General features: G+C 39.0%; 1 protein-coding gene across 4 annotated transcripts in view; it reads left to right on the top strand.

Annotated features, from left to right (window-relative positions):
• Positions 1–4,021: 4,021 nt before the first annotated feature.
• atp2b1a (ATPase plasma membrane Ca2+ transporting 1a) overlaps positions 4,022–26,956 on the top strand; it is a 39,936-nt gene continuing 17,001 nt past the window's right edge. For 2 of the 4 annotated variants that reach the window (XM_040035360.1, XM_040035361.1), the window contains exons 1-7: positions 4,024–4,209; positions 14,977–15,460; positions 23,317–23,514; positions 23,730–23,987; positions 24,438–24,563; positions 25,789–25,950; positions 26,377–26,415. In XM_040035360.1, coding sequence (XP_039891294.1) covers positions 15,268–15,460; positions 23,317–23,514; positions 23,730–23,987; positions 24,438–24,563; positions 25,789–25,950; positions 26,377–26,415 — 976 coding nt within the window. In that variant the 5' untranslated portion in view covers positions 4,024–4,209; positions 14,977–15,267. Of the gene's footprint in view, positions 4,210–14,976; positions 15,461–23,316; positions 23,515–23,729; positions 23,988–24,437; positions 24,564–25,788; positions 25,951–26,376; positions 26,416–26,956 lie in introns of those variants that run through there. The other 2 variants (XM_040035359.1, XM_040035362.1) reach the window with 2 other exon arrangements.

Below are 26,956 nucleotides of genomic sequence, written 5' to 3'. Positions count from 1 at the left end.
ACATATTAACATCACATAAAGTGAGATTTATGTATAAATGCTTAGAAAGTGGACTTCTGATTAATTTGCAATTGGAAAATTCTTACCCGTCAACATCCGTGATCAACAGTCTTTCTCTCAAGTATGGAACACTGTTTTTCCTCTTCCTCTTCAAAAGGAGGAAGTCACTCCCCACACCTCTATGTCTAACGCTTTGCCAATGTGCTGAGCCAGTGGAAAATGAGATGTCCGCTGAAGAAACAAAGTGGTGTAGATAGATCGGCTGACCAAAGGAAGCAATATTCATACAGCATGTCCTGACTGATAGGGATCTGGCTATGTAAGTCTGCTAATGAGACATCTTCATGTTCACATTTTCCACTTGCCTCACCTCAAGAGGCACATGATCTGCTGGTGCAACACAGGCATTTCCACCGCAGTCATGTGTTTATTTAGAAAAGTGTTTAGGAATTAACTGATAATCTTTCTGTGGCTTCTGTTTTCCATTCCCTTTGGCTTTTTTCTTTGTGCAAATGTCTTAATCAGTTCAGAGCCGCGTGTTGTCTGAAAATGTGATAAGCTGCAGAGTCGGCAACAACGTTCCTCGCACAACAGCAGACACATTCATACAGTGCCGGTTGCTAGACGCTTTTCAAACCGAACCTGCAATTATTTGTCAAGCTATGTTGTCTCATGGTGTGTAGAACAGTACCCCAGTAATTAAAGCTCTATGTTGGGATGAACGAATAATCACGCTTACCAAAGCTGTGTTGCTTAACTTTTTTGCCTCCCCTGACTATCCGCCTCAATGCGACCATGTGTTTACCTTTAACCTAAATTATTAAATGAGGTTCTGTTTTGAGCATTTTTGCAATACATGCAAAAGTTACCCTGAAGGCAACGTCCCCTTTTTGAGTGCATTTTGGCATGCTTCATCATTAATGCTTACTCAGACAGCATGAACAAGACATTAGCATGCACAAAGGCTAATGACACTTGACATTTACTGTAGTTCACAAGATGCTCCAGAGCATATGGCAAATTTCCATCAAGAAACTGAGTCAACAGAGAGATTCAAACAACAGCTGTGGGGAAAATGATTGGTCTCCTCAATTTGAAAACTCAACATGGCTCTCAGAGAGTCCCGCTATTTGCATAGATGCAATTTCCTCAAGAATTAAAAACCAGGAGGATTTCTGCAATGGTTTGGTTTCTGGCGTTCGTAGACACACACGTGGTCATTTCCACTCAATTTTCAGGGCTAAACAATTCACTTTTGCCATTAACAACCTGCATCTAGATTGTTTCCCATACAACTAAAAGGCCCTTGGTGCGAGTATTCATCATATTGCTCACTTCTGTGGTCCATAAGTGTTTAAATGGATTGAAAGATTAAGTGGTTTCAAGTGAACAAGCACGGAGTGATGGTACGAGGCAGAATTCCAATTTATTTTCTGTCAGTTTTAGAAAAGACATTGCAAACAGCATTCACAGCCTAGAAAGAAAATGTTATCATGGAAAAAGCTTTGTTTTTTACTGACATTTTGTAATGAATTCTAATGGTTTACAGTTAAAATATGCATGCATGCTTTATGTTCCATTATTCACAAAGGGTTGCCGCAGCATGTAAGCTCTGTGTGTTTTATTTGGCTTTTTTAATGCCGGATGCCCTTCCAAAAGGATTTGTGTTTCCTCCCAGGATCAAACCTGAGATCTTTCTTGTGAAGTGAATATGTAAACCACTACACTCTATGTGCTCTGCTTATACACATTAAGGTTAACAGTGAAATGAAAGGTTCACAGTTGATTAGCACAAAAACAGGAAGCAGGAAGTAAAGAGCTGTCCCCTCTAAAGATTCTTTCATGCATTTTTGTACAAACTGAACAATATCTTAATTTATGATCTTTCAGATTCATTTGCTACCCCTGAAATGAGCCAGACTGAACAACATGAATAAAGATATCCCCGAAAATCTTCAACTTTCCTCCAGAGCAGGCCAGCTGATCTACAGTCCTCATATATGTTTGATATGGATTGTAAAGATCCATTATGAATCTATATTTGCATTCCTACCATTACCTAAAGTGTGTCCTCTGGTTCAGATAAAGAAGAAGGGCTGATGCACAGACTGATGGACTGAAAAAGAGAGAAAGAGATGCCCTCGGGGGTCAGTGAATGACCTAACATTTGCTCTGGGTTGGCCAACACAAAGCACTGCAGGCTGCAACTTAGGAAGCCACCAAAACCACTGACAGTGTAACTGCAAAAATGGCAGACGTTAAAATAGATCTTGTCGCTTCTTTGGCACTATAGGGTTTAAAGGCCTGCGGAGCAAAGTCTGTGTGCCAAAGCTTGTTCACATGAGGCCCGTATTACTGCTGGGCGTACAGGGGAAAAAACATCAGCATCTAAGCACTGCTGCAGCTGCAGCTACAGCTCTAAAGTTTTAGAGCAGAAAACTGACAGCTCACAATGTGCGAAGGGAGTGTGGGAGCACATGTGAGGCACAGCCATCATTTAACAGCTTCTGCGAACAACATTTTTTTGGGTTTTTTTTTTTTTTTTTTTTGCCTATCTATGCATTTTGACTGATTGTTCCTCATTCTGCTTTAGACTGAGCCATTAAAGTCAAATCACAAAGACATAAGGCCAAATGATTGCACAAGTCATCTTACATAAATCAAGTTGGGGTTTTTTCCCCCCCGGCTTCTTCTCTTCCTCTTTCTTTCCAAATCTCTTTTCTCCGCTTGACGTCTGTCTGACTCGGAAATTCTGAAATGATATTTTCCAACTTTTAATTTGCACACAAGCCTAAACACGTTGGACCTTTCTGAAGAGGCAGCTGCTGCCGTGCACTCAAGGCACTCATGTTAATGATAAATCCCATTATGTCCAGACAGCAAGTGTATTACACTGAGTTTTGACCCTGGCCATGGTTATTTTCTGTTTATGATCTACCACAACTAATCTTTCTTTTTTTCTTTTTTTTTTAAAGTATTGTATGATTGTCAAATAGCAGTTTCTCTACCTGACTTGGTTTGTGCAAAGTTCAGATGGGTTTTGCAATAACCACCTTGTCTGAATTCTGGATCACAGACTTTCTAATTCCAATTAACACCTTGCACTCTCTGTTACATAAAAAAAACATATTAGGCAATTACAGGGGACTTGTGCTGCAATATATTGCAGTACCAAAACGCTGTTAAATTTCTGTCACATCGGTTTAATGGCTCACATTGCCGTTTGCATTTCATTGACAGCTGCCCCAAGTAATAAGGAGGCTGATTGTGCAGAGTGTGTGACTCCCCGAGAGGACTGAAGGAATCGCAAAGAATACACGCATTGAATCTGGTGAAGAGAGAAAAAACGCACTACGTCATGGAAAGAATAACGTCAGGTTTGATTAGGCGTCGAGGGGAAGAGCCTCGTGCAGCCTAGGTGGGGTTGAGTCGCCCGGACAGCAAAACCGATGCATTTTCGTTGCCTACTGTCTGCAGGCTGCATCATATGATTGGGGGGGAGACTGTTGAATAATCCTGTTATTATAAAGCTACACGGGAGCAAAGAAGGAGTACTAGGGGATCATGACGTAACCGTTTCCATAGGCGACTGATATGCTGGCTAAGCCAATGGGAATCCACACCAGCGGTCCATACCCATCCTCCTTTTGACGTGCATCACATGTCCCTGGCGGTGTTGTGACAGAAATGAAAAAGGCGAGGCGAAATGGTTCACCGTGGTGTACTTCCGCCATCGTCGAGTTCCACTTTTACAACGTTATCTTTTGGCCGGTTGTCTCTCACGATATCGCTTCAGCTTGATTTTAGCATTTTTAAATCATAGACATGCAACAATACCGCTGTGAGACACGCACCTTTCATCGTGTTGCATTAAAAACAAATAGGTGGTCTTGGTTTGCATCTGTTCTGTAATTAAACATAAAAAGATTATTGTCTCAGCAGTCAGCCACGTGAGTTGCGGCAACATCATCCCGCTTTTCCACCGCACGCATGTGTCATATGATTTCCGGTCAAAGTGACATGGGTTTTCGTGAGCTCGAGGGAGATAGGAACTATCTTGGCAGTGTGAGGTTTGCAGGCTTTGGTTGTGGTTGTGACAGCGCAGTGGGCGGGATTATACCTCAGATCAGGGGAGAGAGTCTAGTCTTTGGTGAGACTGAGGGGGAGTTAAAGAGAGAAAGGGAGCTGGGGTGCTCTTCAGAGGACGGAGTAAGTATTATTTTACTTATATTTTTCTCTATTAGCGCGGCAAAATGCCACACAATAATTGATATTTCCAAGTGATTTTGGATGTTGCATGTAACCCCATAACCGGTTAAGGTCTTCTTTTTTGTGTGTGCACTGATCAACGAGGGCCAACCACTGTGGGTAGCTTGCCTTGGATAGTTAGCGGTATACCAAGCTAATGTTAGCTATCTTGGAGGGATACTGACATGGGGCGGTTCGTTTTCCAACACAGGTAGCTAATCAGCCCGGGATGCTGCCAGATTTCATTCGCTTGTGCATAGTTTGCTTGGGACTTCTGCATGGCTCATGGCTAAGTTTTTAGACTTGTCAGTCTGTTGGAAGTATCTTTTGTGAATTTCCCCTCTTTGCAGTCAGCATAAGCTAACGCATTAGTGCTAGTTGGCTAACCGTGTACGCTAGTCAGGACCGCTGTTATTTTTTTAATAACATATCTGTTGGGCTGCACATTGACGTTTCGACTTGGTTGCTCCTCGCGGGGTCCCGCTGTTAAATAACACTTCAACTATGGACCTTAATATTTTTAATAGAAAGTTGCCTGCATTGCATGTTACATGGTGATATGTCATTCAGCTTGTCTAACGTCTCGCAGTTCCCGTTTTATATGCAGATACCTAACGTTAGTGGAGTAATACTACTAAACGGCCTGGAACTATATTCCGCGAGCGCTGGGAGTCCACGCGCTGCGGTTGCTCAACACACTCAATACGGGCAACTCGGGGAACCCATAAAACCGCGTTAGTCATTTCTGCTCTCTGTCACCACAGTAAGCGTGTTTTGAACCTTCGTTTATTGACTAACATAATTTTCTGGGGTTGTCATTTGCTGGTGTCGCATTCTGTTGTCCAACACTTTAATTTGTACCGTATTCTGAAGACAATAATTTGACCGCAACTAGTAGGTTTTAATCTCAAGTCCCAATCTCCTAACCTCCTCGAAACAATTACGAGAAACCCATTTGAGCAAGTATGGCTGTTTACCACTCTTAAATGTCCTGGTATGGCAAAACTGTCAGGCTATTTCCGAACTAAGGGGGGAAAAACTGCCACTTGTCGTCCGTAACGCTACTGAAAGAACAACGCTTATTTCATACTTACACGGCAATAGAAACTCACACACTGACTGCAGCTCGTCTCTTTAAATTACCTTCCACTTGCCCGTAATGTATCTCGTATTTCTTAGGGCTTCCAGGTACTGCAAGATGATTACGTACGTTAACGTTACACTCTTAATCTTGATTGACGACGTAATATAGATTGGTGCACTCAGACATTACCTGCAGTATCCAGGTCGATGCAGCCACAGAGCACCTTTTGGTGTCTAGTTGAAGGGATCACTCCTTATCCAATTAAATAGCACCCAGCTTGCTGCAGCGCCAGCAGTGTCTTTCAGTGTTTGTATAATGACTTGTGATTCTACATTCTATTATTGTATTTGTATGAAAAGACGCTGAACATAAAACTCGGTGACACAGAGCGTGCTAGTCACCTGTAGTAGTCATCTGTACTCTGGTCTTGTTAAATAATATAATGACAGATAAGCAATTACACGGATTTTATAATCACAATATCTTGCTGCACAATATTGTATTAGCTGCAATGACAGTTGCTGTGATTCAGCTTGGAGATATGTTTGAATTTTCTAGCTAATACTGGGTTAGAAGTCTATTTTTTCCAGGTTTAGCAGTGAGTAATGCTTCATTGTAGCTGCCTAGCGCAGCATATAGAAATTGAGTTTGTTTAATGATTCACTTAGATCATCAGTAACACAATCTGTTGCCTTGTCTGAGCCCTTTGAACTCAGACTGTTGCTGTCACTCAAGAATGACAAAAATATCTTTTCTTATTCTTTGCTGTGCCACCTTTTTTTTTTTTTCTAATGGCTGATTATAGACATTACCCCTCTCCTTGAGTGACTAATATGAGTCAGTAGTTATTTGAATACTTTTTTAAATTCTTTCGAAAAATTGTTATATTTCAGAGGGAAGATCACCTGACCTTTGTGGCTCATTAGTTCGTTTGTAGAAAATCAACCTTTCAAGACCACACCTCTACGTCCTTTTCAGCGGTGCATGTTTTTTCTTTCTTTCTGTGCTGAAGAATGTTGTTCTCACCAATCTTACATGCTCCTTGCTGCTGAGATAACTGCTATAGCCACTGTGAAGTAATGCCGCATATCTGGTATACTTTCTTCCAGGCAGTTGTCGCCTGCCAAATCTGTTCCTAACTCATCATGGATGAGTTCCTCTTACAGCTGCTGGTTCACATGTTCACTTATTTCATTGTCATGCTCTGCACTGCAGACAACTATAAGCCCAACATTAAGACAAATTACTAACATTTGTCCTTAGTGTACTCTGTAATTCTTCAAGTTTAATGTTTATAATTGCTAGTTTAAAGCATTATTTCACTGAGGTGACCACTGCAGGTCATTAATCTAAGGTGGCGTTAAGCCTCATGTAAACCAGCATGGAAAGCTAAATATAGTGGGGTTTTGAACCACGACGTGTCATGTATTCATGGTAACATTTACCAATGATGGCATTTTACTTATCTTTCTTACTGTGTGTGGATTGTAAGGTCAAGATTATTTCAAGCTGGGGTTTTAGGTTACAGGGTCTTTTAGTCATTCATTACTACTTGTTCATTTAAATCTTGTTTAACTTGGCACGAGAAACAAATTACACAGGTGTGACTACCAGTTATATGCTTCAGTTTTTAGTTTCAGGAGATCAAATGTACTATAATTGAAGATTGGCAAAAGTTATTATATACTGGGATTGTGCCTAATTAAAATAATTGCAAAGCACGTGCTACAAAATAGCCCTGAAGACTGTCAGGAGGTCTAAATATGCTACCAGTCAGTCTGACGGACATTTATGTTAGTTTTGGCATCTCTGCAACATGGTGGGCTCCGTGGTTTGACGTGTCAATGATTAAAGGGACATTTTTAAAGTGGGCTAGATGATTTAACTGTATTATTATTATTATTATTATTATTTGTTCATTTGAACTTCAGCGTCATTGAGCTTATATAATAGAAGCATACTTCCAGACCTCAACTTCTCTCATCATAAAGCATTGCTGGTTGTCTTGGATGTTATCACTTGTGGCATACAGTATACAGTCCTGCTCTGGTGTAATCTTCTCTACACATTTAAACTGCCATTGTAGCGTGCTCTGAAAATCTTGGGCAAGTAATATCATACAGTGGAGCCAATGAGAGAGCAATTCCTGCCTAATCAAGTCAGAGCAGTGTATTTGTGGGAAACAATCACTCCCCGAAATACCACTTGAATTTTTATTTGAATCAAATGCAATCATGTGGATCATGAAATCATTTGTCTGTTCCTTAAAGCTTCAAAACTTTCTTTCTAGTATACATTTTCACTTGGGCTATTTATTAACAGTTACAGCAAGTGGTTTCGTCGCAATGAATGCAGAACACATGCATGACATGTGTTAAACCATAGCAATGCATTCTGTACCACAGTTTGTTTGTTTTTTGTGAAATATATAATGCACAAGTCAACAATTGTGCATCCTAAAACTAAAATGATGGCAACAGCAATTTCAGACTGCAGCAGATAATGATGGGGCAGCAGGACCCCAGGCCACCGATCTGGTCTGTGGTATCGCACATATGCAAGAACACAGAAAGCCTCTGATCTTCAAAGTGCCTCAATGAAAGATGCCTCATTTTGGAACATTTTCAATCCTATGCACATGAAATGCTATGCAAAAGCTCAATAAAACCATACCTCCTGGTGTGCATTTACATCTTTGACAGGAGGAAATTAGTAGAAAGGAGTAAAATTTTTATATTCATGTATAGTATTTCTGTGGCCAGTACTATGAAAGAAAAGGGGCATGTTTGATTTGATGATAACAAATTCTGTAGGTAAATGTTGAAATTTTAATTCTGAATTTGTCCAAAAAATTATTTATTTATTTATTTATTTTTAACAGTGGGGAGTGGAGGGTAAGAATACAACTTTAACAACAGGACAGTCTTCCAGCACTCAAAAATACTCATGTGGTCAGTTTCTCAGTTTTACTTATTTAAATGCCCAGCTTTCCCCTCATTTATGTATGTAGCAGCAATTATTTTTGACATGCTCTATAAATGTTAATATAAACAGTTTTGAGAAACCGGTCAGTCTTCATGTGCCTAGATGGCCACTATGTACTAAATTTTATAACTTGTCTGTTCTGTTGTTATGTAAGAGGTTAAAAACCGGTCTATAAGAATGTGTTTCACCTGCATTGCTTTTGTAAGACAGCGTCAAACTATTTGTTGGTAAATTTAAGATATTACTGCTTATGCTTTTCAAATTCGTACTGCTTGTTGTATAGCAAATTCTTTTTGTTGGCACAAAGGTTCAAAAAGAAAAGTACAACCTGTTCCTTAAAAGGTTTGAAAAGTAAATGCTAAATTTTTAATTGCTTAAAAAGTGGTCGAAAGTCTCAACACTAATCAGATCTGTTGCAAACAGGTTGGTAAAATGATTGGGTATAAAAACAGAGAGAGGCTTTTAGAAGTAACACAGACAGGCGTTAACATCCTTGTAAAATTGCATTGGCAAATAGTTATAATGATAACTTAAATTTAATTAATTTTAAATTAATGTTTTTCAACATTCACTTGCAAAAAAGAAATAAGATTTCATCATTTATGAAGCATAATACTATAAAACACTGAATGGTGGTCAAATTTGTGCCCTCGGGCAGTAGTGCCTTATAATTGTACACAGGTCAGGGAAATTCACAAGTAGGAATGAATCCACAAATGTTTTTTGAAACTCTACCAGGTGGGGGTTAAAAAAAATGTGTATAGCTGGCTTGTTATCAGTACAAAGTTTTACATACTGCACCAGAATTTTGTTTTTTTGTTTTTTTTGGAAACCATGTTGTTCCAAAAAACAATTTACATCTGCTTACCTACAAGACAGAACACACAAAGGAAAAAAAATGTACGAAGACTACATTTAATAATATTAGAGCACAAATAAACGTTTTTAAAATAACGCGGTAGTCTTAAAGTGTCCATAAATTGATCTATAAATATAATATGATAGACAGTGAAATACATATATAAAATTTTATTTCTATTTATCCAGCAGGCTTAGTTTTTGGAGGAAAAGATGATGGTTTACTTTCATTTCAAATGCTGTTACGTGTCCTTCCATACATGCAGTAAAAGGAGCTGGAGAGGAAAAGCGTGTTGACGGTGACACCACTGACTGTGCGTTCTCATGAACTGGCAGCCTGACAGCGTTTGAGAGCTACGTAGAGGTTCCAGTCGGTGGGATGAAGTAGCACTCTCAGCTGCAAGCCACGCAGCACAAGGATGGCTGGGTGTCTCTGCTTTGTACCCTCCACATTTACATGGCCTGACCCAGTTCGGCAATGGCTAGCAGTGGGGGGAGGGGACAGTCTAGGGGAAGCTAAAAATATCACCTCTCGCATTAGGCAGCTCCATTGCAGAGGGATCCCTAGAATTGCTATCCTTGACTTGCATCAAGTTGTTGGCACATAAAGGTATTCAAATTGCCAGAGGGTTTCCTTAACATGGAAACAAAGACATAAGTATATTTATGACACATCCATCACTATTGTCCTGTCTACTTGTTCCCAATTGCTGCAATCTTCTTTGTAGGGGATTCATTGTGACTGTAGTTTTGAATAGCCTTGTGATGTGCATGTCTGTAATTCTTGGGTTAAACCAGCACACATCCACCCTGAGTTATCGGTCTGCTACTGAGGCTTGAAAAGGGTTAACTCTGGCCTCTGTCATTCAGCCATACCATGCCAGCTGTTGGCTTGGAGATCCAATCACAATCATTTTCCACTGTTGTAACATTTGAGCTGCACTGCAACCCGAAACTGACCCAGGGCAGGAAATGTTGGCACTTCTTTCATCTTGGCATTGTTGCTGCATGTTGGGTTAGGGGGTGTGAATGTTATAGTAAGACATGGGGTGGGAGGTGCAGTGAATTACACCGAAAATTATAGGCTTGTCTTGAATAGTCCATATGGTGCTCGAAGCAAGTTAAAGTCCTGCCACTTGATGCAAGTACTTTTGAGGCCATTAACAAATTTAGAAAGTCACATGCTTTCTTTAGGGTACAAGATGGTCTACCCTGAAATTCACCTGTGTAAGGTTGGTGGGATTTGTGGACTTGCTCTGGTACAAAGAATTCCAAAACTATCCTGACTACAGCTGCATTTACTACATAGGAAATAATTTCATCCCTGCAATAAAACAACAATAAATGACTTGCTTCTTGCTCTTGGCTAGTATTTTTCAGAGGTGAAGGAAACTAACGGGTGGGAATGCTGCTTTTCTAACATTTCTACTGATCTCCATTAGTACCACATACAGGAGGGGAGTGAATCAGTTTGTTGTGAAGTTTTATTTTATTAATGGCCTGTAAACAGAGCCATCAGTGTTTAGACGACAGTGGAAACACAGACAGCCAGCAGCCATAAGGAACCCAGTTTCTTGACAGAAATTCCTGGGATTAAAATATGTGTCATTTGCTTGGAATGACTATTGCTGAAATACAATGTCACCTTTTTTAATATATAAATTTATATATTGTTTGACAACACTATAAAGTCTTGCGCTTTGAGTTTGGGGTGTGTATTCATGTCTGTGTATTTTGCCAGAGTACATTGTGATTATACTCAAGAATAAAAATGAAAATGCCACATCAGGAATGAAGAGCCTAAATCTCTGGGCAGCACAAATCATGCAAAGGTGCATTTCCTTCTCACAATAGGGATTTCCACAATGTCTTCCACCTCGGCAGCATACCCGGCCTGGCAATTATACCGTGTAATAAATAATAAATTCTGTCCCGTTTTCCATGGCAGATGGCTTCAAATAGAGTCGACATGTGACAGAATAGTTTCCAAGAATCTCAATGGAATAAGCTTCAAGTATCCATTTGTGCACTGAGCAATAATAAAGGCTACATTTACCCAGTTTAGAGTTCAAACACTTTCTTGAGTTTGACATTCATTTGAAGTTCCTGTTTGCTGTAAAGACAAATGAAGTTTCCTTTCAAATGTGATTTGTGTTACTGTTTGAAATGTAGAAAGTGAGAAAAAGCAAGTAAAGTATCCCCAGTGTTATTTCCAGACATGGCTTAATGTTCCCGTGTACCCCCACTGGTGCCTTTCCTAATGGATCAGATGGCTGGGTCCAGATTCCTTGTGCAATGCAAGATTAGTTTGACATGGCTTTTAGTATAGTAGTGATTTCATATAGAAACTGGGCCCATCTTGTTAGATCTCAGCCATAAATCCAGTTTTGTTCCTTCTGAAATGAAGAAATCAATGAAATCAAACCTTTCCTAAAACAGATGTACACTTGCTATGCTTCAGCCTCTGTAGTTTTATTAGGAGGTTGCTTTCTCATCCGAGCTTCTCCAAGACATATTTTGTATCAACCTGGTCAACGTGAATGAGCCACATTGTGTTAGTCTGATTAACACTGAATGGACAGCAGCCTCTCATTGGAATGGACTCTCCCATGTAGAGCACCATGGAGGTCCCTCATGCGACAGATAGTCTTAATTAGATTAAACAAAAGGCTTTTCCTAGGGTAATCAGTCAGTTGGCCCTTGTTCACTACGGCACCCCAGGAGTCACACAGCAGGGAAGCCAGGGGCTTTATGACTGTGATTTGTTTTTTAATTTAATTGTGAGAGACTTTATGTTGAAATGGCAAGGGGACTGATGTAGTCTAGAATAAATGGGGGTGTTTAGTCGAAAAGATTTGACTGTAATGTTGTATTAGAAGCTCTTCATCAGGCAGACTGAACTTGAAGTCTAAAGTTATTTAAATTATACTTCTTTTAGTGTAGTAGTCATATTCAAGGGTAGCAGGTTCAGGTTCAAGTTACTTTATTTATACCCGTAGGTTGATTTGGTCTGCAGTAGTGAGTCATCCATCCTTGCACGCACATATTCAATACAAACAGAGACAACAGATAAGCGCAATACAAAACACTAAAGAAATTAATAAAAACATAATAATAATGAATTCACCTGGCGTAGGATTGTAAAGCTATGGATTTGTTCATCTAAGTGAAAGCTGCTGCAGTGAAGCAGTTTTTAAACTGTGTTGTTCAACAGTTTGGGGCTAGAAACCTTTCTCTCAAACAGTGGCTCATAAGTTAGTTTGTCAGGTGGTCTGGCAATTTGTTTGAATGAGTTTCTGTTCTTTACAGATAAATGTCTTAGACCTGACACCAAGGACAAGGAGAAAATGGATTCAGTGAGAATATGATTAAATGAAATCATCATGGTTGTATCATTGTGGAGTTTAGTTTTTTTGCACACAGCTTCACAGTTTGCTTCAAAGTTTCGCTTTGAATCAATAATTGTTCTGAGATATTTCTATGATTAAGCACATTCCCTCACTCATAATGGACGTGATCTCTTGTGTATGAGTGCACTTTCTAAAATCGGTGATCATATATTTTGTCTTAGTTACATTTAATTGAAGACTCATTATACCTTTTTTAACAAAATCATCAAGTACTGGGCCGTAGCTGATCCCATTATCCTGGAGCTGACTAACAATAACAGAGTTATTCACATACTTTAAAATGGTCCTGTTTTCATACCTGCTCTAACACATATTTGTGTGCAGGATAAATAATGAGCGCAAGAGTGTGCATCCCTGTGGGTAGCCAGTTGAGGAGCAGACTTGATTGGATTCGAACCCATTTCTCCAGACTTTTTGAATCGTGTTAGTTAAAAAGTCAAGAATCTAGCCCAGAAGACTTTTTATTCAGGTCAAATTGTTCTCTTCTGATTAAAACATGAGGATTGGGCTGAAAGCTGAAAACTAGCACAAGGAAGTGTTTAACATGCAGGTTGAACAAGGTTATTGTGGCATATACTGCTCCTATCTGTGGCCTGTAAGCAAACTGCATGGGGTCAAGGACATGCCCAGTTTACCTTAAAATATCGATTTTCATGTGGGTTTGTTTGTTTTAAGATTTTCATCATTAATTAAATATCTGGGAAAAGTAGATTTAGAAAACGGGGACTAAAACATCATCATGCATTAAGTCCATGCTGTGCCTGTAAAAACCTATTTTTAAAAAAAAAAGATTTATCAGGTCCATGAGACTTCTTACTCATATGGATCAGAAGGCCTGTTTCACATCCCTCGCATCATGTTAAAGTGGTGTTTATGTTCAGGCTTACAACACAGTAGCAGGATTTCTGGTATTGCAAGCAAGATGTTATTATGTATTCACTTTGTCCTCATGTATGATTCTGAGCCCAGGAATTCTTCCTTAAATGTTCACTTGGACTCAAGTATAGACTGATTAGAATGTGATGATCAAAGGCTCTGTTGATTTTGATAAAATAATGAAATAATCCCATTTTGTTTACAACAGGTCTCTGTGAAATCTTAATTTTACAAATTTGGCTGGAATGACTTTAAAGACAAGGGGCTTTATGCTCCTATCCCAAGAAGTGAAAAGTGTTACCTGATTTTTGTGCACTTATTTATTACAGCAGGGTGTAAGAGTTTGTACTGTTTTTCTATCCTTTATGGTCAGGTTATTTTCTCTCATCTGTCCCTGGTTTTAGAGTATGTGTGTATGTGTTCACTGTGTCCTCTGCTCTCTGTAAAGAAGTTAAGATAACATTACTGAAGTCAAACGTAACCCAATAATTTACTGTAAGTGCAGTAAAAGCTTGCCAACAAGCGTTTCTGTATAAAATGACAGGGGAGAACGGACTGACTACGCAGAGCATACCTTCAAGTGCAAAGCAATAAACTTAAGGTAAACACCTGGTTTAATTGCACTAATCTTTTTTTGCTCCACCTTGAAGCTACGGTCATTATAGAGAGATCTTCTGACGTGCTGGCTTCAAGATTTGATATGCACTTTGTAGTGTCTTTTCAACAACATTTGTATTTGACACAGTGACTTTATGTTGTATCAGGGTCTGCTGTTTATTTATTAATACAGATAAGGTAGAAGACCAACAACAAAGCCTATTATTTATCATAATTCAAAAAATTGCCTTTCACAATCTGTACAGCAGGCAACATCCTTATTTATCAGATGAGGAACAGTTTATATTAATAGGAAAAACAGAAACATGAATTTGAATTGTAACTAAAAAGCAGGTAGAAAATGGTCTTGTGGTTTATTGTGCTTGTCCATGAGGTCTGTTAGTTGGTTGAACTGCAATGCTTTGGCTTTAACATTGTTTAACATGGTTATTGTTTTGTTATTGTTTGAATATGTTCTGTTTTTAATCACTTTATGCCTCATTCAAGTCCAACTCATGCAAAAGGCAAGAAAAATGTGTAAAAGTGTTGTTGAAGCTCTGTTAACAGTAGATAACCAGTACATAATGCTCAAGAACCTTTAACCAAGAAAAAGAGTGCTCATTACTAGTCAAGATTTTTATCTTGATGGCAAAATTATTTTATTGCAACTTAAGTAAAACTAATCAGAATCTCTTGCCAATTGATTAGAGGGCAGTTCTGCTAATAATGCAGCTACTTGTCTCAGTTGCCTCCAGCTTGGTAGGTTATATACTGGAAATGAAATGTTTTCCTGGCCAGATATTAGTTAGCATAAGCGCTATGTCAGTAAATGAATTTTAACCCCCCTCTTCATGTAATGGCCCATTTTGGTGTGAATATTGACAAATGTCTTTTTGTGTGTTTGCTCTTCTCTTCCAGATCTGGATGCATGGTGATCTCTGGCTCTGTGGGTGATCCTCAGTCACCATGAAAGAATAGGAACTCAGCTCTCCCAGGGAAATGGCTTGTTTCATAATATCCCTTCTACCTGGCATATGACTCCAGCTGCCTGTGAAGGGCCTGTTGGCTGTTTATGGGAACTGTCACTGTGTTCACACTCTTGAGGATTTAAGAATTTCCAGGACAGCCCTTTTTTTTGGGTCTTTTTAAACCCCTGCTGTCAAGTCAAAGCAGCAACATTTTGCAATAGACTGGGGAGGCAGTAAGAAGATGGCGAACAACTCGTACAGTGGGGTGAAGAACTCCATAGTGGAGGCCAACCATGATGGAGAGTTTGGCTGCACGCTAAAAGAACTGCGTGGGTTAATGGAACTGAGGAGCGCTGAGGCAGTAACCAAAATTGCGGAATATTATGGGGATATTCAAGGACTCTGCAACCGGTTAAAAACATCACCAATAGATGGTATAGTAACACTTTTACTCAACATGATTTGAGTTTGATCATTTACAGCATGACAGTTTTAGTTTTGGGAATGACAATGTGGTGCACACATAGTTTAGGAGGTGTGTCATCCACATTATTGATTGCCTTGACATGACTTCCTTGGAAGCTTTCACAAACCAGACAGGTGGCCAGGCAGACTGGCTCTGACCTGGGCCAGTCCTGCTCTATTTCAAGGCCTGTGGATATGTCCCACACACCCTCCTTTTCTCCCTTTTCACCTTTCTGACTATGTGTGTAGGTTTCAGACAGACCAGCTGTTTGCTTGGGCACAGTACCAGTCTGCAGGCAGGTAAATGTCCCACATGTGGAGGACAAAACAGGAGTCTGTAAGGTTCGGTAGTAAAGCAGTGAATTTCTCTTTTGTGACTGTCTTCTTCAATATTAAATTCATAAGCTAATAATTTGAAGAATTGGGGGGAAAAAATTCCATTTAGGGTATAGTGAAACCCAAGTAGGTTGCTTTTGATGGCGCCTATCTTTTCTTTCTTTTTTTCCCCTGCTACTTCTGTCTGTTTCCCTTTATAGACAGTCTGCCTAATCACCAGTATGACCTTGACTGAACTCTTTATTTGTGGGGATTTTCAGTTTGATCCCAGATTAAAATGGCACCACATATTCACTGTAACAGTCCTTTGTATGCAGTCACTCGGTGCAAGGTAAAAGTCTCCTGAGCTTCAGTAAACCAAAAGAATGGTAAATACAAGCGTTTACAAAACTGCAAAGCAACTGTTATTTGAGCAAGTACCATTAACTTACTTTAATCCTTAAACTTTCATTTTTTTTTTCTCTTGGATAATACTGCGCATGCCATTTGTGCACGGTGCAGTTTGTCTAACTCCCTTTAGATTTACTAAAAGCAATGGGCCATTGTCTAAACTATAATGAAAAATTGCTGAATAGGAATTTAGCTGCTGAGGGAGCACAAGTTGTCTAAACATACATGTGGCTGTGTAATGTTGGTGAATATGGAGTCCTGTCATATTTTCAGCATGAGTGACATTGGTTGTTGTGTAAATTGTCCTCCCCCTCTGCTCAGCTGAGTGTATGCTGTAAAAAAAAAAAAAAAAAGAAAAAAAAAGAGAGAGAATGTGGTTAGTTGAGGCCCCTTAGCTTTGCATTTTTCCTTATAAATCACAAAGAAGTCCTATCACTGTATTGATTTGTATTTTAATAAATGAAAAGATAAGTTAGCTGAATATTAGGGACATGTTTACATTATTAAGCCTTCATTTCAGATCTTTTTTTTTTTTTTTTTCTTTTGTTTTGCCTTCATTGGTGTCCAGCATATCAACGGTCTTGTTTTTAAAATGCTTTTAAGATTTTCAGCTTGTCCAAAACGATGAGACTGAAAGCAAGTTACTTGTAGGTTTCAAAAGGAACAGTCACTTTAGCCCAATTTATTTCAATAAATTGGGCTAAAGTGGCAGGGTTTTTTTGGTTTATTATTTTTTTTTAAACAAGACTGTACTGATGAGCTTGACTACATCCCCATTCCACTTGGTATACACCCACTGTTTCAATCAGCACATTTGTCCCTGGCTTGGGAAATTGAGCCATCATTTAAGATTACAGGATCCTGACAATTGAAAAGGGATTTCTAATTAGTTGGGTGGGCATTATTTGAACCTCTGAAGCCAATCCTCTGCTAATCCTCCACTTCCCAAGCTCTTTTCATCCAAAGAAGTTTGAGTAAATGTAGCTGTTAGGAATGTGCACTAATGTCTTGCTCTGCTTTAACTAGTTTGCATAATCTAAGACTTTAAAGCCAGCTCCATTTGCATGAGGCTAAATGTAATTTATCGTGGCAGTACGACTGCTATTTTTCATGTCTGTACATAAGTCTTAATAGACCACCAGAGAGCTCCCTATTCAGTTGGATTTCAATTCACTGATTCAGATTGATTTTGATAATTAACATGCCAGTGCTGTGAGTTTAAAAAGATGTAATTATGCTTTCTCAATTGTGACAGTGAGAACTGCCAAAAGCTTATTCAGACAATGCACGAAAAATGGTTTTTGACAAATTTTAACCCTTAACCCATTTGTCACCGTACTGTAGTGTACTAAAAAAAAGAGGTGGAGGCATTTAAGCTAGAAATGGTTGATGTCTTTTTAGATGGCAAGTGTTTTAGTGTGTGTGCTAAAATATTTTCTTACTGAGAGAGTTGAAGGGAGCGATCTCGCTAATACACGTAGCTGTCTGACCTGGTTTCACTTGTACATCATGCTTTACTTCCCCCAGTTTCATTTTTGCTTCTGTTTCTTTTTTTTTCCCCACACTGATAGCATAATTAGATATCATAGTCAGCAATAACGTTTCAAAGGAAACTCTGTCTTGTATATGCTTTAAAATATGCTAAATGCTCACAGCAGCCCTTCAGCTTGTGAAAATGGTGCTATTGTTCTCTTTGGTATTTGTGGGGACTTAGTCAAGCCTAAAAAAATACATATAGTGATGTCATCTTCACTTAGAGATGGAAGTTATTACAGTTGGGGCAAGAAGGTGTTGAGCTGCAGTAATGGGTGTAGGTGATATCATGCCACAGTATATAACAGTTGCTAAAACCACAGCATTTTCTTCTTCTCCAAACCAAGTAGCTTATTTTCTTTGCATATTGAGACTCATCAAATTGTCATGGCCATTTTAAATTAGTATTATTGGCAGTAATCTTCACAGTTATCCCTTGTTCATTGCTATTTTCACATTGTCTGATACTTGGGTCCCAGGGTATGCATCCAGTTAATCTAATTTATAAAATCTGACAGCCTATTTGTATCTGTCATTTTGAACAGGAAACCCTCTTATTCAGTGTCAAGGTTCGGACTGTTAAGTCGTAGTCTTTCTCTTTGTAATTCAGGAAGCCTGCATATCTTGTCTTCGTGTCTAAATTCAAAGTGATATGCTGAAGCGTTTTGCCTGGGAGTGGTTATAACAGCTCTCAGGCTTGGTTTGGTTCAGTTCAGCGAGAAATTAGGAAGTGTGCTGATACACATGTAGTCATTTCTGGCTTGAAAACTGATACATGAGCACAATTATTTTCCTGTTTTGCTTTAGTTTGCTTTAGTTACTAAAGGTGTGCAGAGGAGTTCTGTTTCATTTCAACTCAATTCTGTAAAACTATGGAGATATTGATTTTCTAGTTAGACACTGTGCCTTTTGTTATTTGTAGTCTCAAAATTTCCTGAGTGATGTGATGATGGTACTTTGATCAACATGTAGTACCACAGATTTCTATTTTTTAGGGCAGAAATTGGATGATGATATCCCTTGAGTCTCAATGCTCAGTTTATTAATCAACGCTGTCTTAGAGTAGATAAATTCTTACATGCAGCAACACCTAAAATCCTCTCATGATTTTCTCTGAAAAGGCTTTTGGAAGAAATTGTTAAAATGATAGTTATGAGGGCTGTTATAAACAACCTTATTTTAGTGTTTTTTTTTTTATAAGAGAAAGAGGCGTGTAAAATTACAAGAAGTGGAAATAGGTTTTTGTCTGTTGAAGAGTGTGAAGTGGACTTTAGATTCACACAAAAGATTATCTCTGCAAACTTACACTGTACCTGGAATTGGTGTTACTTGCTGTCACAGAGAACTGCGGTCCTGGAGACACCTGCTGTTGTAAGAGCTGCCATAAAGATGGTGGTTTAACAGATGTTTAGCTCTTTCTGTTGCTAGATTGCGTCAGTGTAATGGTAGGGGGCATGCAGTCAAGAAACTGAGATTAAAGTTTGAAGATTGATGAGGTTTAGTCTGTCAGCATATAGTATAGCTGAAATGCACTCCTTTTCTTTATTGCCCCCGTAAGCCCTATGGCTAAAAGTAGGCCTTCGGTCAACAAGCTCTATCTACAGGAAGTAAAACTCACAAGGTTTCCTTAGATTAATCTAATTTGGAGAAAAAGGCAGGACCTTTATGTCCAGATCACTCTGGTTCTCTCACCCGCTCATCTTTCCACGGCGTGCGACAGCTGGCTGTCAGCTCTGGCTGCTTGTTGCTCTCCCTATGGCTCCTGAGGCACACAAACTTGCTGCCGCCTGGGGCTCCCTTGCACCCATAGACATCCCAAAGTGGAAGCAGGCCGGCAGGGATGAATGGCTTCTCTTGTGAGAAAGGCTTGACATTAAAAAAAAAACAAACAAAAAAAAAACATCCCCTATTTAGGGCCTGACTCTTTATTTATCATTTATAATTATTTTTATTTTTGTGTTTTTATTTAAACTTGAAGGAATCATTGGTAAAAAAAAAAAAAGACAGTAAAAAAAAAATCAATCAGTGTATGGTGTTTAACATGACTAATCATCAGTATTGTAATCTCAACTATCTTGATTACTTCTCTTGTTTCATTTGCAAACTACCTGTCACCGTCAACTAAACTCTAAAGTGATCTTACCATAGTAGGTTATATTAACTATTATACATACAATATTATTATATTATATTAACAGGTAAAATACCATTTAAGGTCTCGATTACTTTTCTCATCCTTGAGAATGCATAAAACTGCTAATTAATTTGACAAGGTGGTTACCTGCTCAACTAGTCGGGAATGTCAACCACCAACTAATCATCATGATGAAGCACGTTAAATGTGGACGGGGCTTAACTTAAGCAGAGGTGATGGAAATCCCATAATCCAGTTATCCTAATTGGACTCAGATGTGCTTCATATTATATTAACGTAAATAGGTTGATGGTTAATCTTTTAGCAACATAAAGAATATTTTTATACATTTTACTCTCAGTAAAACAGTTCACCAGGTTTGATTCACCTCCTTAGCAAATTAATCTACAAAAGGTTGTACAGGAAACAATCACAAGTCCTCTTTTCTTGATTGTGTGCATAAAAACGCAAGTTTGGAATTATTTCTCAGGCTCAGTTTGTTGAGTCAATGATGCTTAGTTGTGGTTCCCATCTCATTTAATTGTGACAGACCCAGGGTAAAGGTTTACCTTGACCTCTTACTGATGACTGAAAATGACAGTACTTAGATGGGTCAGCTTGCACAAGCATCCAAATTAAATGGTTAATGATTAGCTGCTTGACACACTGGGGCTAAAATGATGCAAGAGGCCAAGGCCAACCTATTTTCTGTTTGTGAATCAAATGGAGAGATGACACCTTGATCGGCTTCTGTCACTTGTATTTATTGCTATAATACAAAGGGAAAATGTGGTGTAAAGTTGAGTGGGGTATTAGCTGTCAGCGTGTTTTAATTAGAGGCACAGAGAATTAAAGGAGATGGTGAGAGACAGCCACGGAGCAGCAACAGTCAGCTTTGCTGGATAAACCCAGTCACTATTTTTTTTTTTTTTTTAATGTGTTGTGCTGGTGGTGAGTCATTCTTCTCACCTCTTTTAGAAAAGTATGTGTTAGGTTGTAATGTCAATTAACCATTTAACTAGTAATACAGGATTATTTTCTTCTTTACACAAGTTTTTATTGACCTGCTTGGTGAGTAGGAATGAGAAAAAAACGGCAAGACCCTCTTTTAATTAACTCGCATCTCATCTGAAATCAATGGAAACAATTTGGAATTTTATGAAGCAGTTCACTGAAGTCATCATTTTTTATTGTAGTTATTTATTTAAGTAATTTATTCAGGAGTAAAGTTTAGCCCAACCATTATCCTACTATATTCACTGATTATAATGAATTGGCAAGGATAAAACACAAATCAACTGTAAATGTATTTAATTCAAGCCTTTTTTTTTAATTTTTTTTTTTTTAATGTTTTTAGAGCCCAATTATGTCATCAGTTAGCAAACTGACACACACAAAACAAATATCAAGGTTTATATTTTAACAGGAAAAAGCATTTACTTTGGGATTTGGTGTTAATGTTAACTCCGTTTTCTGATATTTTATATGCTACTTTATTCGCATTAGATCTATTCTAGATTATTAGTGAAATCTAGAATTGGTGGGACTACCATAACTTGATGGAAAATGAAATCAACACGATGTATCACTTTTATATCATGATACATATCTGTTATTTAAAACGTCTTCATTTAAATAAGATTTTTATTCCCTGATCAGAGTACATTTCCTAGAAGCAAAATTTAAGGTCTTTCAGTCAGGGCTTTGTACCTGCATGATGGATGTGCGTAAAACACTCACAACATCACTTGCAATGAATCCAAAGTATTTCCAAACTCTTCCAGAGAAGAGTCTACAGAGATTAAATTCTTAATTTAACAGACATTTGGTTATGAAATGACCACAAATGACACGTCCATTGACTGTTCTTTCACCCAGGGCCCAACAAGGGCCTGGAGTTTGCACTGCTCTCCAGGTATTCAGGTTCCTTTCGTGGTCCAAACACATGTATGGAGTTAGGTTAATTGGTAGGTGTGAATGTAAGTGTAAAAAGTTGTCTTTCTGTCTGTGTTAGCCCTGCAACAGACTGCCACTTGCCCAGTGTGTACTCTGCCCCTCACCTTATGAGAGCTGGGTTACACTCCAGCTGCCTTACACCCCCGAATTGGATAAGCAAAACAAAATAGGGAGGGGGTAAAATCTAAATGGAGAATTCCAGGAACACATGAGTGTATAGAACATTATTGTTGAAACAGTAGTTAGTCTCGGTGTTCACACACAAAAAAGTGTTGGCCTGACAATGACGTTCTAAACACAATAAGTGTTGCTGGAGTTTTGACCTCTCCAATATTAATAAAAAAGAAAACCCCATCAGAATCAGCAGTTTGAACTGTCTGTGTCTACAGCATGAGATCAGAAGAACAATGTATCTTATTGTCTGTGCTCTTGTCACTGTGCTCAGTTTCCAAGGCGGTGTCATGGTTTTTATTATGCCTCTGGTCTGCTTGTCTGTTTTTCTGTCGTTTCCTCTTTCTCTCCATGCACTGGCCCTGCTGATCCTTTTCCCTGTTAATACGCTGATACTGCCAGGACAGCTTCCGTTTAGCCATCAGCATCTCCACTCTTTAATAGTCTCGGTCCTTTACACCCTCACCCCCGACCACCCCCGCCCACCCCCATCTGCCTGTCAGTAGCAGTTTCACACAGTCACTCCTCCCCAGCCCTCAGTCCTGCTCCATCTCTTTCCCATAAACACACACACTCTCTCTCTCCATCCAGTCTGCACCCCCACCCACACACAGCTAGCATGAATAGAACTGAAAAACTGTCATGCATCATCAAATGTGCGAAGGCCCTTTTGAATATTTGACTCTGCCTTGAATGTTGAGGCATTTGAATGGGTTGCTGCAGAAAGCTCCTTCTCTGTACACATGGATGACTGGGTCTCAGGGCAGCCAGACGTGTAATGTATCAGAGAGATGACTCCATAACGTGACAGTAGTGTGTGAGTATAGGCACCTGTGAGTCCATAGCTGATTCAACCCCTAGTCAGTTGATCATTGTGTTGAAAACAGCAGTTTTGGGGGATTAGATTTGACCATAGTTTTCACATTCCCTGGCATGTCTGAAAGAGGTGAAAATGTTTGACATACCCACAGAATGTGTGTCATTGTTTGCAGGCATTGTGTCCTCCACAGTGTCCTGTCAGAAATGCTGAATCCTTTTGGAAATTATGCTTTTGGAGGCCTGCTGATGAGAGCACAGCTCACTGACTCTTACTTCAGTGAGACACGCTCCCCCCCTGTGAACTGCAGCAACTCACCCATCTGTGCTCCAATTTTGTGACACATAATTAAGGCCTTCTCTTTCTTTTCTTTTTTTCTGATGTGAATAAATATTTCTTGTTTTGTGTGAAATTCCCTGATGGGTTTAAAACTAATATTTTATGAATTAACAGTTTTTTCTTTTGTTTATCTGTCTTTGCCTACCTAGGTCTAAGCGGACAGCCTGCAGATATTGAGAAGCGGAAAACAGTGTTTGGGGAAAATCTTATACCTCCCAAAAAGCCCAAAACGTTCTTACAGTTAGTGTGGGAGGCACTACAGGATGTCACGCTGATTATCCTTGAAGTGGCAGCCATAGTTTCACTAGGCCTTTCTTTTTATAAACCTCCAGATGCAGAGAGAGAAAGTAAGAAAGCATTCATTACATTTATGTTTTATCTTCTTTTTCTAGATATTACTTATGTTTGAAGTCTTAATTATGTCTCTTGTTAAATTTATTTAGTGATACTTGCAGTGACATGTAATGATGTGATGGCATTTATTTTTCTCAGAGCCATGAGATGATGTGTTAAGTTTATGCTTTGTATGTTAATGTTTTTTTTTTTCCCCATCCTCCTTCAGACTGTGGAAAAGCTGCTGGTGGTGGTGGGGATGAAAATGAGGCAGAGGCGGGGTGGATCGAGGGTGCCGCCATTCTTCTGTCAGTTATCTGTGTGGTGCTGGTAACAGCATTCAATGACTGGAGTAAAGAAAAGCAATTTAGAGGCCTCCAGAGCCGCATTGAGCAGGAACAGAAATTTACTGTTGTCCGTGGAGGACAAGTTATTCAAATTCCTGTGGCGGAGATTGTGGTTGGGGACATTGCACAAGTAAAATATGGTAAGAGCTCAGTTAAACATAAGCCTTTATTTGATGGTTAAAAAAAGTCAATCTATTAAGAATGTCGAGATATTGTGGAACCTATGTTTTATTAAGATGTTTATTATATGGGCCATTAAGAAAACAGTACTGCACATTTAGGTCATCCTTGGTTCAAAGTTTTAGTTTTAGTTCATCACAGATTAAGATGAGGATTTCTCTTCAAGTTTAACTTTCCTGGTCGTGGGAGGAACGCAACAGCCAGCTCACTAATGATTTAAATCCATAAACCAGTAAAAAGAACATTACTGACATAACCACTAACCTCTGAAGAGACGAGCACTAAAGTGTTTCACATGACTCGCTTAGTCATAGAATCTTTGAGAGCCTGTGATTAAGGCATCAATTTAAACTGTTACTAAGATGTTGTTTCTCCAAATTAAAGGCTTGTTTGGCTTTGTAATGTTTCAGGTGACCTCTTGCCTGCTGACGGAGTCTTCATCCAAGGCAATGATCTGAAGATCGATGAAAGCTCACTCACAGGGGAGTCTGACCACGTCAAGAAAACACTAGAAAAAGATCCAATGCTGTTATCAGGTAACATGAACCTAAAACCTTCTCCTTTTACTGGTTCGTATTGGGAAGGACCGAATTTTCAGAGGTTTTATAGATTATGTTGTCCAATATATTGAACTGCTTTTAAAAGAAATTTTCTGGAATACTCATTGCACTGAATAAATGATCCAAAATTTTATTGAAATCAGTAAGAACAGGTGATCATCTGGAGCTTCATAAATAAACTGTTATAATCCAGAAATTGAAAATAATTGACCATCAGATATTTGTTAGTATTCAGCTCAGCATGAAACTTGTGTTCTATTGAAAACATGTTTGAAACTGAATTGGTTCCTGATCTCAGTGCCGGAAGTTATCAGCCATTCAACATTTCCAGCAATTTTTTATTTTTTTTTCTCTGTCCATCCTATGTCCCCAACGCCCTTTTAAATACAGTTCATGGCTTTGTCACGAAAAACGTGTGTAGGGAGAAACACTTTTGTTTAGTTCATCTGGCTCTCTCCTGGCACACCTCCAAGGCACAGGAGTCATGTGTGTTTGTGTGTTTGTGTTTTTATGCGCTGCCTCGCTACTGCTCTTTGATTTCCCTTAGCACGGCCCGTATCCCTTCTCACGAATGAAAGAAAAGCATCTTCTAATTAACACAGGAACCTTTAAATGCTTTCCACTCCTCGGCTGTCAGAGCCTCGCGGGTCTCGCTCCTTTACTCCGACTTTAGCTTGTCGTGTTTTTTTGATATTTGATGTTTCTGTGGGTTGTTTTTTTTTTTTTTAAATCGTGTCTTGAGAGGAATGGAGAGCCAGAGATGCAACACTGTTACAGCCTCTCAGAATTCCATTATTTCACACAGACTAACAATTGGCTTTTGATTAAAGGCTGTTGATTAAAGGTTTGGAGTGTATCTGCAGTAGTGACTTATTCTTTCTGTACTTTCAAGTGCACTATTCATTTGTATTTATTGCCTGCAATTGAAAACCTGCATTTAGTTTCTCGTGTGTATATCATCATACTGCTTGAAAGCCTGGCTAAACCACCTTCTCAACAAAGGAATCTAGCATAAAATTTTCACTGAACCAAAATAAAACATTCAAAGGAACAAATAAGGATCGGCAGGGACAAAGCTGCCACCAGTGTCTAAACAGAAACCTGAAAGAAGTCCTATGGAAACAAAGAACAGGGCATTTATCCTAGGTACTGTTTCCTGATGTCCTTTACTGACACTTTGTTTTCCTTCTTCTGTTCAAAGGCACCCATGTAATGGAAGGCTCAGGGAAAATGTTGGTCACTGCTGTGGGTGTCAACTCTCAAACTGGAATTATCTTCACTTTACTCGGAGGCGGGGAAGAGGATGATGACGACGAAGAGGAAAAGAAAAAGGAGAAGGAAGAGAAGAAGAAACAGAAAAAAAGTCAGTATGCTCCTCTACTTGTTGCCCTTATAAACTCAGCACAAACACAGACACACAAAGAGCATTGTCTTTACCATTAGTTTTACAATCTGCAGAAAAATGTAGTTATAGCAGGGTTTGTATGAATGCAAAAAGCACTGATTTGACCTTTGTTTATATAAAACAACTCTTAGAAGTTGTCAGAGGGTCACAGTAGACGACTTATTTTCTGCCAACCAAATCGGCTATTTGTAGCTCATCTTATGTATGATGGTAGAGTTCTCCTCATTTAAATCAATAATTTGAAGAATGATTGGTCTAATTACTGTATAAAGAGACATTTATCAGTATTTTCTTATACGATTAATTAGTTTATTTAATCCTTAAAAAAAAAAGTCTGGATTTTCACTGTGCCTATTATGTTCCTAACTCTGCATTCTTCTACAGATAAGAAGCAGGATGGTTCTGTAGAAAATCGAAAGAAAGGTGAGTAACTTGCCCACACACAGACTGACATGCTTAACCACATGTAATTGCCTTACAGCTTAGTGCCTACATTTAGGTATTAGCCTTTAGCTTCATCAGTGGGTCCCTCCCCATTTAACAGTCCTGAGGGTAGGTTATAGCCCCAGTCTGTTAATAATTGGCCACCATAATTTCATGCAAGTAATGAGGAATTACATATTTTTGCATGACCCTATGTCAGCATATACTTAGAACGGGCTGTTCTTGGCTCTCCATTGTACTGTCTGGTCCTCCTGTCTGTCTCTCTCTCTTCTTTTCTCGTCCTTCCCTGGCACATTGCGCTTCGAGCAGCAGGTGCTACTGAATCCAGTTATAGCGATTAGTGATGAGGAGATTAAAGCCATGCAACAATTCTGGGGCCAGAACATCTGCTTTCCCACCCATCTCTCTCTGACTCTCCCTCAGGCCCCCCTCAATTTGATTTCTATTGATGTCCCAGACTGAACTATTCAGAGTCAAACTCTGAGACTTGCACTGGTGCAATTTCAGACCGATAACAATG

Source organism: Simochromis diagramma, unplaced genomic scaffold, assembly GCF_900408965.1.
Source record: "Simochromis diagramma unplaced genomic scaffold, fSimDia1.1 OVJJ01000816.1, whole genome shotgun sequence".
NCBI lineage: Eukaryota > Metazoa > Chordata > Actinopteri > Cichliformes > Cichlidae > Simochromis > Simochromis diagramma.
The sequence above is the reverse complement of the archived record's forward strand: the minus strand, read 5'-3'. Positions and strand labels throughout refer to the sequence as shown.